The sequence below is a fragment of the Botrytis byssoidea genome, assembly GCF_014898295.1.
Source record: "Botrytis byssoidea strain MUCL 94 chromosome Unknown BBYS_023, whole genome shotgun sequence".
Taxonomy (NCBI): Eukaryota; Fungi; Ascomycota; class Leotiomycetes; order Helotiales; family Sclerotiniaceae; genus Botrytis; species Botrytis byssoidea.
This window is the reverse complement of record NW_024065864.1, coordinates 430,354-441,707: the sequence shown is the minus strand read 5'-3', so window position 1 is coordinate 441,707 and position 11,354 is coordinate 430,354. Positions and strand designations below refer to the sequence as shown.

Genomic DNA, 11,354 nt, shown 5'->3' with positions numbered 1-11,354 from the left:
TTCAAAGGGTTAAGAAATCTGATATGTTGTTCATGATTTATCCGAACGGTTTAGATTCTTAGATTTTCAGATTCTTAGATTTCCAAATTTTAGATTTTCAGATTTTTAAAGCATCGAACTCAACAAAGAGAAGAGAGTATAACTAAAAATATCAATTGGATATAAATAGTAACTACAATACTATCCCATCATTCTATAATTGTATGATTAAATGTAATTACACTTTTCACATACTCTCATACATATGTGAAAGAGAGATTGTATTATACAACTCATACAACCAGCATAGCTCTATACATAACAACAATCATTACATTCATAGCGAGCAACAGAATTGCAATAAGTTCCAAAAATTTCTATATATAATATAACAATGAATATACAGGTTCATGATAATTTTCAACTAGTTCATTGTAGTTTGAAGTATTCACTTTTCTTGACTAGGATGTAGTTGGCCATTTGCAAGAGCCGGCAGCTGGTAGAATGAAACAAGCTCGAGAGTAAGATTCCCAAGATTTTTGATTGAATTTAGTGAATGTAATAAGGGTTTTGAAACTATATCGAGTAGTTGTCTATATACAATATATGTTTTACAGAGAATACTGTAGCCTCTATTTACTCTCGGAGTCCTCTTCAATTAGTAAATTATCTATTATATTCTCTATTACTTGATCTTGCTAGAAGCAACAATCGGCTCTTATGAACAGCCTTCTAGTTCCTAGTTGAGGAAAGCGGCTCTCCCTATTCAAAAGAATATTAAACTATACGAAAACAAATTATATTCTTGAATTTAACAAAAAAATTCATAGCAATTCAGGAATTGAATAAAGTATCTACTGAAAAAGTAGGGGGACAATTGCTTTCCAGAGATAGCCCCATTTCCCTATTAGGAGCCCAATGGTTACTAACCAGAGCCTATTATTAGTATAAATGATTTATAGATTATTTTTTAACTTTCAATTGTTCTTCAGTTTTATCATCCCCAAAGAAGTGTAGTCTAGTAATCTATATTTTATATAAGCTTGAACTCCAATGGTCTATATTTTAAAGCTCAGTAAGCAGACTATATAATGAAAGATCCTTCTACTTGAGTAAATGATCTCATGATTTCAATTCTCCAATATAGTTAGCGATAGATTTATAGTCTCATACTAATTCTCACTGAGAGTTACATGTTATTGTATAGCTCCAGACAGGTCACAATGTCAGTGAATGAGACACTCGTTGTCTATACTCGACCCATTTTATAATCATCGTAATCAAGGGTTGAATCATAATACAAAATGTATAATTTCCAATATATTTGTTATTATTTCTATCGATAAGACAACCTAGAAATAGCTGAGCTACCAGCGAGATAGAATACGCTCAATGTGCGCCTCATTCGTATCATCCCTAATGTATTCAATTTCATACTTGACATTATTTTCATCATTTGAAAAATAAGGGCATGGATATATTCAAGTCCACCGAGGAGCTTGAAGTCTGATGATTTAAGTCTAAGCTTCAAAACTTGCACTTTCAAACAGTCAGAACGGATGTTTCAAGTTTTGGATTGTTACCTTTGACCCCAACTCGGTGAATAACATTTCCAGATATCTTAACCAGCAGAGCAAGACCACCGTAGCTTGTTTGCGCCGTCCACACTCGTATGATGGCAATACAAATACTCGCAGTACTATCTGGTACAGTTCACCGGACTAATCATGGGTGTTTGTATTTTTGTCCAAGGCATTGCTGCTAATGCCATCGTAGTCATCTAAAGGAGATTAAACTTCAAGCTCACCATATAGGACTGCATTCCCATCTTGAACAAGTTCAAACTTGAAAATTACGCGATTATAGTTCAAGCTTGAAGCTTAAAGTGCACCCAACAGTGAATTAGAACGATGGCATAACTACTCGAATCAGCCGACCTTAGTAAAGGATTGCAATTGTAAATATCAGGAGGAGTTGATAGCATAGAGTTAGTTTTGATTGATGTATGCAATATCCTATTGGTGAGCAGGCGCTTTATGAAGTGGTCTCGATTAAACTAGGAGGGAATAGTGCATAGTAAAACAAGAAGTATGTGATTCATACTCTGACTGTTGTTGAAATCCACAGGCACGCATTCATGGTAAAATCACATATATGGATGGCAGCACCGGATGGTGTCTATGAGAACACGTGTTTAGCGGACTTCTTGTCTGTAACGATGAACTGCATGTCGGTTACAAGCCATACCACATCGTGATTTTGGCCATCTGTACTTGTATGCGATTGAATGTCTTTGGAACAATTGCGACAAAATGTGGTCATAAAATACATATCAACAAATGCTCTCATCGCAATCAACGAGATAGCATTAAAGCTTGGATGCCCGAGGGCTTGCTAATGCTTCGTCTTGTATTACATGTGTGCACTGGAGGTATAATTTTACAGCCAAGATTATGACTCTGCTTGTCTACAATGTCTACAAAAGCATTCTTCTTGGATCCTCTATGTACTCCTTAACCTTGACCAGGAACTGGACAGCCTCTCTTCCATCAAGTAGACGATGATCATAGGTCAAGGCCAGATACATCATTGGACGAATGACAATTTGGCCATTGACGACAACGGGCTTGTCTTTGATAGCATGTAGACCCAAAACAGCAGTTTGTGGGAGATTGATGATAGGTGTACCCATCAATGAGCCAAACACACCGCCGTTGCTAATGGTAAAGGTTCCTCCGGCCATATCTTCGATGGTAAGTTTGTTGTCACGAGCCTATGAATCAGTGAGTAAGCGTGGAGTCAAACATGCTACAGAATAACCATACCTTTTTGCCGAGATCAGCAATAGTCTTCTCAATACCAACAAGGTCCATGCTCTCAGTGTTGCGAACAACGGGAGTTACCAAGCCCTTCTCGGTGGCGACGGCGACGCTGATATCAACATAATCTCTGTAGACAATGGTGTCACCTCCGTTTGGACCCTCAATGGATGCGTTTACTGCAGGGATGTCTCGCAGGGCAAGCACAGATGCACGAGAAAAGGCACTCATGAATCCGAGCTTGACACCAGTCTTCTTGAGCACCTCATCTTTGTAGAGTTTTCTGAATTCCATCAAGGATGACATGTCAACCTCATTGAAAGTCGTTAGAGATGCGGCGGTGTTTTGCGATTGCTTCAAACGCTCAGCAATACGTAGTCGCATTCGGTTCATTTTGACCTAATAATGTTGTTAGCCGCACGAATTGTGTCAAGTACCAGGTAAAGTTCATACACGACGCTCCTCACGGTTTCCCAAAGAAGGCCCGGAAGTACTAGATGACGACTCTTGCTTCTTAGATTCCGATGGTTTGGGCTTTGGCGTCTCTTTTGGTTCCGATTTCTTCTCTGTAGGTGGAGGAGAGCTGGAATCCTCCTTGGGTTTTGAATCCTCCTTCTTAGATGGCTCAGGATCCGAAGATGTTGATTGATCTTTTGATGCTGCTTCTTTCGGTTCCGAAGAGGCCTTTTCTTTATCACCACCCTCTGGAGCACCCCCAAGTTCGAGACGGATAAGATCTTGACCAACGGTAACAGTATCTTCTTCGTTGGCTAAGAATTCCTTTATTGTGCCAGCCTCGGGAGCATTAACGGCAACATCGATCTAAGTTTTCCCCCGTTAATCATGTGCCGCTGAGGACATACTGGTATATACTGACTTTGTCTGTTTCAATTGTAGCAATTTCCTCATCCTGCTCAACATAATCACCGATTTGTTTTGACCACTGTTTTAAAGTGCCCTCAGAGATGGATTCGGCCATCTCTGGTACTTTGACAACTTTGTCGGCATAATTACGAAATTGCTGGATAACTGGGAGTGGATATCTCAATTGCGGTGCGGCGGAACGTTGAGCCAGCAAAAATCGCGAAGCTGTCAAAACCCTCCTGGTAAGCATTTTGAAAGGAGAGAAAAGGCGAAGTGATTTATGTTCCGGGAGCCAGATGGCGAGGATTAGAGAGAAGATTGAAGAAGAGGATGACCTGAGTTGTAGGTAAAGAAATAGAGAACCTAGTTTGCAGGTCAACAAACGCGCATGCGAAAAGAAATAGGTAGAGGATAAGATTGATTAATTATTTCCTGTATGATGTCTTTTCCGGGTTCGCGAATTTTGAAGCGTTTTCCCGAAATTCGTACCCGCAGACGCCCGTATTATATTCCCACATCTACCTAGTAGCACTCCAACAATCAACCTCCACTCCACTTTCCACTTACTGAATATTCATTCCGCGACCACCTACCACCAACCACCAACCACAGTTTAGACGTTTCCCATCAATAGCGTTTATTGAAAGGAAGATAGATCTTTTAGTGGCCAGGTACAATAATTGCCGCGTTTTGGCATTGCCATCGATCTTGAGCATCCAGAGGAAAAAAAAGATTAGATTTGATTCATAATGTCTACCAGATCTACAGTATCGTGAGCATCTACATCCCGTACCACACAGACTACCCATTCTAACACTCTTCTGTTCAGGTCGCTTTATCGGCGCTCCCTCAAGCTTTCCCTGGACTGGTGTGTACACAGGCATCTCTGGAGAGGGCAAGCATTGTACATCAGATCATTATTCGAGGCGCAAAAAAATGTTCACGACCCAAGACTGCAGAGGGCATGTAGCCCAATTGATACAAAGGAGGAAGTGTAGACTAATTATCTGATCCGCAGGCATTGTTTAAAGAGACGGAGGATCTACTTGAGAAGTGGAAGCACCCAGATCCATATCGCCCACCTACTGCCCCTGGAGGTCAGTTTTCCCTTGGCTGGCTATCTTCATATCATATGCTTACAATGTTCTCTTACCAGGATCGAAATACGAGCGCAATCTTCCATCACCAATTCTCGACCGTAAGTTGTACAACACATCGACTGCTGAGATCGCCGCATTAACATTTCATAGCTCCTGCAAAGATGGCTTTGTAAGTACCTGGGTATTTCAAGGGAAGGAAGGCAGATGGCTACAGTGTGGAGTTACAATCAGTGGAAGAAATCATGAATTGTACATAGCACAAGGGAATTCGACAATGTTTACAGACACGCCCTCTCAGAGAATCTGAACGCATCTTTCTTGAGTGACTCTTGTGTAGGTCGATATGATTGGAAGACAAACGAGCACAAATTCGAGTGACACGAACGTTGCCGGTGATATATATCAATCAAGGAACAGCAATATAATGCCAAGTTGGAAGCTAGGAGACAGAATCAAGAAAGCGGCCATTAAACGATCGGAACATAAAAGCTCCCCTATCCCACACTCGAACAAATTCAAAACAGACGCATTTCGCGCCCAACATCCAACCCCACGCTTGATATTCATGTTTCATTGCATTGATCGAGTAGGGAATTAAAGTGTTCTGGAAAATAATGAAGAATGATCATTCGGATTTTTCATTCATAAGATTGATTCAGAAAGCAATCCTAATCCATTGCCATGGATTTTAATGTACAACCGGAACGCGAAAAAATAACCATAAACCCATACCCATACGACACCCCATTATCATAAAAGCAGACCATCTCAAGCCAACAACCCAGAAACAAAAATCTATAGCTCTTGACTGGCAGGCTTTCCACCAGCAGTCTTGGCAGTCTTCTTTGGAAGAAGGTCTAAATACACGTTAGAGAGTGATATAAAATACTAGATTGAAGTAACTTACTTTGATGAATGTTTGGCAAGACACCACCTTGTGCGATTGTAACGTGTCCCAAAAGCTTGTTCAATTCCTCATCGTTTCTGATGGCGAGTTGGAGATGACGTGGGATAATACGGGTCTTCTTGTTGTCGCGAGCAGCGTTACCGGCCAACTCGAGAATTTCAGCCGCAAGGTACTCAAGAACAGCAGCAAGGTAGACAGGGGCACCTGATGAATACGCGTTAGAAATAGCAAATTAGAATGGTTTTGATGATTATGACTTACCAGCACCGACACGTTGAGCGTAGTTACCCTTTCGGAGAAGACGGTGAACACGACCAACTGGGAATGCGAGACCAGCCTTGGATGAACGGCTAAACAGGCAAATAAGTTAGCATTGAAGCTTCTTCAAGATCGAAAAGTGATCATGATATCTAGATACAAATGCGAATTGCAAATTGGATCGAAAAGTCGCGAGGTACGATGTGAAAGATAAGGGAAGTGCAACTTACGATTGAGCGTTCTTGGTGGTTCCCGCCTTTCCTCCAGCAGATTTTCCTCCAGTCATTTTGAAAGTATTTGAAAAGTAAAATTGATGTGGGAAGTGGTTAAGTTTGATGGATGAATTTAATTCAAGTATGAATTCTGGAAAGTGTTTTTTTCGAAAGTTTTGCGTGGATGGAGAAGAGATGTTTTGAATTAAAAGAAGATGGGAATGGGGACGAACATTTATCAACAAGAGCCATCAAAAGTCGTGATCTGATCTGCTCTGCCCATAAAAAAACACCGTAAAGAGCTCCTTCCATAAGCTAGAGCGTTTTAGGGTATTTTATAAGCAGAAGGCACGACCCGCAAATGGAACGAATTATGTGATTGGTCATGGAGGTGGTTCCACACTAATCGGGTATCCAATCATCGATTTTAGAGAGTCCCCAGCAGCACGGTTAGCAAAAGAGCACGAAAGTGATTTTGGCCGACTTTATTATTCATTTAAACTCTTCATCTCCCAATTTCAATCCCCTTCATCTTTGATAACTTTAACAACAAACCACACCCACGTCCATCTTCCATCTTCCAACTTATTAACTTCAACATCAATCTCCAACCTTACATTTTTCAATCCAAATAAATTTTAAATTCAAAATGCCACCAAAGGGAGTTGCAAGCAAGGCACCAGCTGCCGCTAAGGTACGTGTTTATTCTCACTGCGCGCTCCAAATACCATTTTCTAACACCTTTCAAAACAGGCACCTGCATCCGCATCAAAGGCCCCAGCTAGCAAGCAAGATGCTGGCAAGAAGACCACCACCAGCGAAGGAAAGCCACGCAAGAAGAAGGGACGCAAGGAGACTTACTCTTCATACATCTACAAAGGTGCGAATCCATTCGCGACTTTCGATCGCGCTTCCATTTATGACGCGTCGCATTACCCAAACAACAACCACTAACATTTTCAATCCATAGTTCTCAAGCAAGTTCACCCAGATACTGGTATCTCCAACCGCGCCATGTCCATCTTGAACTCCTTTGTCAACGATATCTTTGAGCGCGTCGCCACCGAGGCATCCAAGCTCGCTGCTTACAACAAGAAGAGCACCATCTCATCAAGAGAAATCCAAACCTCGTATGTGCAAACCCAGTTACATCTATGTATCCCATTCCTAACCATTACGCAGTGTTCGTCTCATTCTCCCCGGTGAACTCGCCAAGCATGCCGTCTCTGAGGGTACCAAGGCTGTTACCAAGTACTCTTCATCCACGAAATAAGCTGTCTTTTCTTTGGGGTTTAGGGGGGATATCGGATATGCTTGAGCTCTGGAGTCATCTCATAGATGATGGCTGTTGTTGTTCGAGGGCCTTGGGGGTTTCTTTTTAATGCGTTATGGATGGTCTGATTTTTATGGGGGCAAATGTCTTCACGGTCTGTTTTCGGGGTACGTGGCTGTACAATAAACAAACGTCTTCATCAGAATAGGGAATTAGAAGACGAAATTCAAACATCAACTTAATTCACCGTCACCTATTTGGTTCCATACAATGTGGCGCATGAATTTCTATTTATTGAGGAATGCCATTAACAGAGCTAGATCGCGCCGCCAATCGAGTTTGGAATCTTGCTGCCAAACACGAGCATTCTACACTAACCCTATATAGTGACCACCGCCGAGTACAATTCGGATAACACATCAATCGATCTGAATGCATGATCGACTAGTCGGTTCGCGATATCTTATCCATACTCGCGGCCCCTTATCCTAGACCGGCTTTCGTCGTTTTTACAACGTGGGAAACTGGCTGAAGAATGCCCTTATTATCGAGCGCACCAAGAGCTGTGCCGGCACTCCAGCCCATCTTTTCTAGCATCGCTCTTCCTTTGTTCTCAACACCCAGTTCGGGAGCTGAGGCACCGACGACATCACCATCACGATAACTAGCAGCACCAAAACCGCCTCCACCACTTCGGCCGCCACGTTTGGATGTAGCACCTGTCCTTCTTCCACCTACATCATTACGTGGAAGGAAACGACGCGAAAGTTTTGACGCTGCAGCTTCGTAGGCGCGCTCTCCATAAACAGTCGTTCTTGAAGTACGGTACAAGATAGGATAACGCTTATTGCCTAAACCAGCTGACTTGGACTTCAATTTGAATGCATTGGCGATCTCGTGAACAAATTTACGATCGGCTTTGTCCATCGCAGGAAGAGAAAGGCTGTATTATGTTAGTGTGTGGATTAAGAAGAGTAGAAATGATACTGACGTGGTATTGTCGCCCTTCAAAAACTCCTTGATTTCTTCCTTGACATCTTCAATACTCATTCCTTCCTTGTACCTTGCCTTCATATCGGGCTTGCCATGCTTGCCAGTCAGTAAACCTCGTGCACGTAATACTTCACGTTCCTGCTTTCTCTCCTTTTTCTTAACACGATCATTGTCCCAAGCTGATTGCATTGATGCCTCGAGCTCTGAATCCGAGATGTCGTCTAGTATCAACTTGCCCTTGCGACCTTTAGGTTTCTTTTTGAGACTCGGTCGATCAAAATCCATTACGTCAAATCCGTCGTAAGCATCGGCCAATGGAGCTGCAGGTGGAAATTCGCCCTGGCGTCGCTGTCTTTCCTTTCTGCCTCTTCTGCCTGAAAGTATGAAATTACTGAGATCAATCGTGGACGCTTCCATGTCGTCATCCTCATCATCGACTTCATCGTCGAAGAGTAGAATTTCATCACCGCCCATACCAAGCTCCTCTTGCTTACTTATCAGTCTTGCAATCTGTTCATCATTCATTTTTGCAATTCTCCTTTGAACTAGATCCTGCTCGTCATCATGGTCGTCATCATCTCCATCGACAAAATCGTCGGAATCATCACTGTCTTCGTCTCCATTACTTTCGAATTCGGCAACCAACTTCTCTTCAGCTTCAAAAACCTCAATGAGAGGCAGTGCCCCGGAATCCTGTAGAACATCTAGCGGGACCCATCTGGCTTCGTCTACGTCCTGATGTTCCCAGACGATTAAGTACTGTACGCCACCAACACGATGCCTCTTTGATAAAATCGTTTCGACTTTGCCCCTGGCCTCATCCGACGTGCTGAGATCGTCAAGATCCTGCAATTCTGTCCGACCCCATCCGTGATGTCCATCAGAATCATGACCGCCTTTAGCAGAAGAATCATCTTCCCAAGTAGCGTCGTCATCGCCTCCTAACTCACGTTTGTTGAATGTATGGTCGACATCAGCCATAGTCTGTTCCTGATCCATGTTTGCAATGTAATCTGCAATCATAGCATCCTCTTCATCACTATTATCGATTCTGTTGTCCACTCGTCTACCTCGTCTAGCGCGACCTTGACCTCGATCTTTGTTTTGACGCTTGGGTAAAATTGCCTCGAAATCTGGAGAAGGTGAACTTGCTACCTTGTGTGACATTTTGCCCAAAAACATCTCTTTGTTCAATGCCTCTGCCAGCTCAGGTGGAATAGACTCTAGAGACGCTTCCTTCTCACCTAAAGCTTCTTCCAATAGCTTTTCTTGCTCATGAATTTTATCATCCAAGAACTTGATCCTGGCATCTATAGGATCTACGATTGTTGGGGGATCATGTTCCACCCTGGCATCTTCATTTCTCACTTGACCACGTCCGTGAAAGAGAATGACTTCTTCGCTCGAGTCTGACCGAGCTGGAGAGATTGAACGCAAACGCGGTGGTGCAAGACCTGTCTCAACAGGGTTGCCACCATCGGTATCTATCATGAATGACGAGGGGGATGCAGCCAACCTCGCTTCGCGATTCGCGATTTTCACATTTTGGGTCAAGCTTCCTGCAGGTAGTTCTGCAGATTCCAAGCTCATCCCAGCCAGTGCCTCCTCAGAATCTTTGATAAGATCTGGCGGATTAAACTCACCGGCGCTAACAAAGCTCACTTTTGTATCCCTTAATCTTTGATCAGAGTTCCAGAATGAATGATGGCGTTCAGTATTGCGAGCTTCTTCTTGAAGTGTGAAACCTACAATATACCAAATTTGTTAGCATTGACAAACATGTCTGATAGAACAATGGCAATTGCATTCGCCTTCGCCGAAAATCATTGATATGGAGAATATATAAACATTACCAGTCTGAGGCCTTTGGGGAACATATGTGCCAGCGAATGGTATAAAGGATGTTCCAGGAGTGGGAGTTCCGCGACCACCTCTAGGTGAGCTGAAATTGCCCCTCCCACGAGCGCCACCCCGTTTGTTTCGTGGCATAGCTTGTGTTATCACAGCGCAATGAGAGTGTCAATAGAATCGAAGTTTGAGGATGGTAACTGACGTATGGATCCTTACGACGAATATTACTTTCGAAAGGGAAAAGATGAAGAAAGTTTTGCCATCAATGAGAATGATTTGAGAGGAAGATGAATAACCTAGTAATGAATGTGTTAGGCTACAGGGTAGGCAGCTCAGGTACTGGTCGGTGTTGTGTGTAACAAAAACAACTATTAGTATAGATGACTACGCTGCACGAAAATGTATACTAGTAGCTTTTTTGATCCAATAAGATGCTGGCAATTTATGGGCACTTCACCTTCGCCAGTCAGGTTTTGATTAAATATGGATGCCCAGGTGATAATGACTCTAGGAGCTTCTTATCGATAAGAAACCATCAAAAGGTGGGTCTGTGGTACTCCGTACAGAGAGGAGATCTAGAGGAGGTATGGAGAAAGAATAAATACCTTGTTCACAGGTACCTAGAAGAAGTTATCAACTCGGACATACTGGGTAAAGTATTCGAGTACCAATACTTTAATGCCTTTCTACCTTATCATCCAATTAATAACTCATTACATCATCAACCTGGTTCCTGCCAAGCTTAGCTTTCTCCCGTCAGTCACTGCACATGCACTTCCAAAATGAGAGTGTCGTGTTGTCGTGTCTAACATTCACAGAAGAACGCACTAGACCAAACAAAGTATAATATTTGAATACTACGTGATAACATCAATCAGAACATCAGCTGCCTTCGCCTTGCAGCACTCACCTCATCCCATACTTCAAACAATCTGCAACATTTCTCGACTTATCAAATGTTCACTTATTGATAATACTTATACTTCAACTCTTCTACTTCAACTACCTAAACTTCTTCTTCCATCAGCTCTATCCATACTTCCACTATAGAATCCGTCAATAATCCTAATCAATTTCCCCTCCGCTCACCGTCCCCGC

General features: G+C 42.6%; 5 protein-coding genes across 5 annotated transcripts; 2 read left to right on the top strand and 3 right to left on the bottom strand.

Moving 5' to 3' along the window:
* Positions 1 to 1,338: 1,338 nt before the first annotated feature.
* On the bottom strand, positions 1,339 to 4,175 carry EAE97_009747 (uncharacterized protein). The gene is made up of 4 exons (XM_038880262.1): positions 3,676 to 4,175; positions 3,252 to 3,620; positions 2,805 to 3,197; positions 1,339 to 2,752 (listed from the first exon to the last, which is right to left on the bottom strand). The coding sequence occupies exons 1-4, from the start codon at positions 3,910 to 3,912 to the stop codon at positions 2,456 to 2,458; spliced, it is 1,296 nt and encodes a 431-aa protein (XP_038728968.1). The 5' UTR covers positions 3,913 to 4,175; the 3' UTR covers positions 1,339 to 2,455.
* Positions 4,176 to 4,411: 236 nt separating this feature from the next.
* Positions 4,412 to 4,935, top strand: EAE97_009746 (uncharacterized protein; the record flags this gene model as incomplete). Its single annotated transcript, XM_038880261.1, has 5 exons — positions 4,412 to 4,434; positions 4,492 to 4,600; positions 4,681 to 4,759; positions 4,819 to 4,860; positions 4,913 to 4,935. The coding sequence occupies 5 exons, from the start codon at positions 4,412 to 4,414 to the stop codon at positions 4,933 to 4,935; spliced, it is 276 nt and encodes a 91-aa protein (XP_038728967.1).
* Positions 4,936 to 5,557: 622 nt separating this feature from the next.
* On the bottom strand, positions 5,558 to 6,213 carry EAE97_009745 (uncharacterized protein; the record flags this gene model as incomplete). The annotated part of the gene is made up of 4 exons (XM_038880260.1): positions 5,558 to 5,619; positions 5,670 to 5,873; positions 5,931 to 6,019; positions 6,158 to 6,213. 4 exons carry the CDS (start codon positions 6,211 to 6,213, stop codon positions 5,558 to 5,560), a joined length of 411 nt encoding a protein of 136 aa, XP_038728966.1.
* Positions 6,214 to 6,788: 575 nt separating this feature from the next.
* Positions 6,789 to 7,412, top strand: EAE97_009744 (uncharacterized protein; the record flags this gene model as incomplete). Its single annotated transcript, XM_038880259.1, has 4 exons — positions 6,789 to 6,833; positions 6,893 to 7,019; positions 7,110 to 7,269; positions 7,322 to 7,412. 4 exons carry the CDS (start codon positions 6,789 to 6,791, stop codon positions 7,410 to 7,412), a joined length of 423 nt encoding a protein of 140 aa, XP_038728965.1.
* Positions 7,413 to 7,895: 483 nt separating this feature from the next.
* Positions 7,896 to 10,394, bottom strand: EAE97_009743 (uncharacterized protein; the record flags this gene model as incomplete). The annotated part of the gene is made up of 3 exons (XM_038880258.1): positions 7,896 to 8,355; positions 8,404 to 10,150; positions 10,259 to 10,394. The coding sequence occupies 3 exons, from the start codon at positions 10,392 to 10,394 to the stop codon at positions 7,896 to 7,898; spliced, it is 2,343 nt and encodes a 780-aa protein (XP_038728964.1).
* Positions 10,395 to 11,354: the final 960 nt, after the last annotated feature.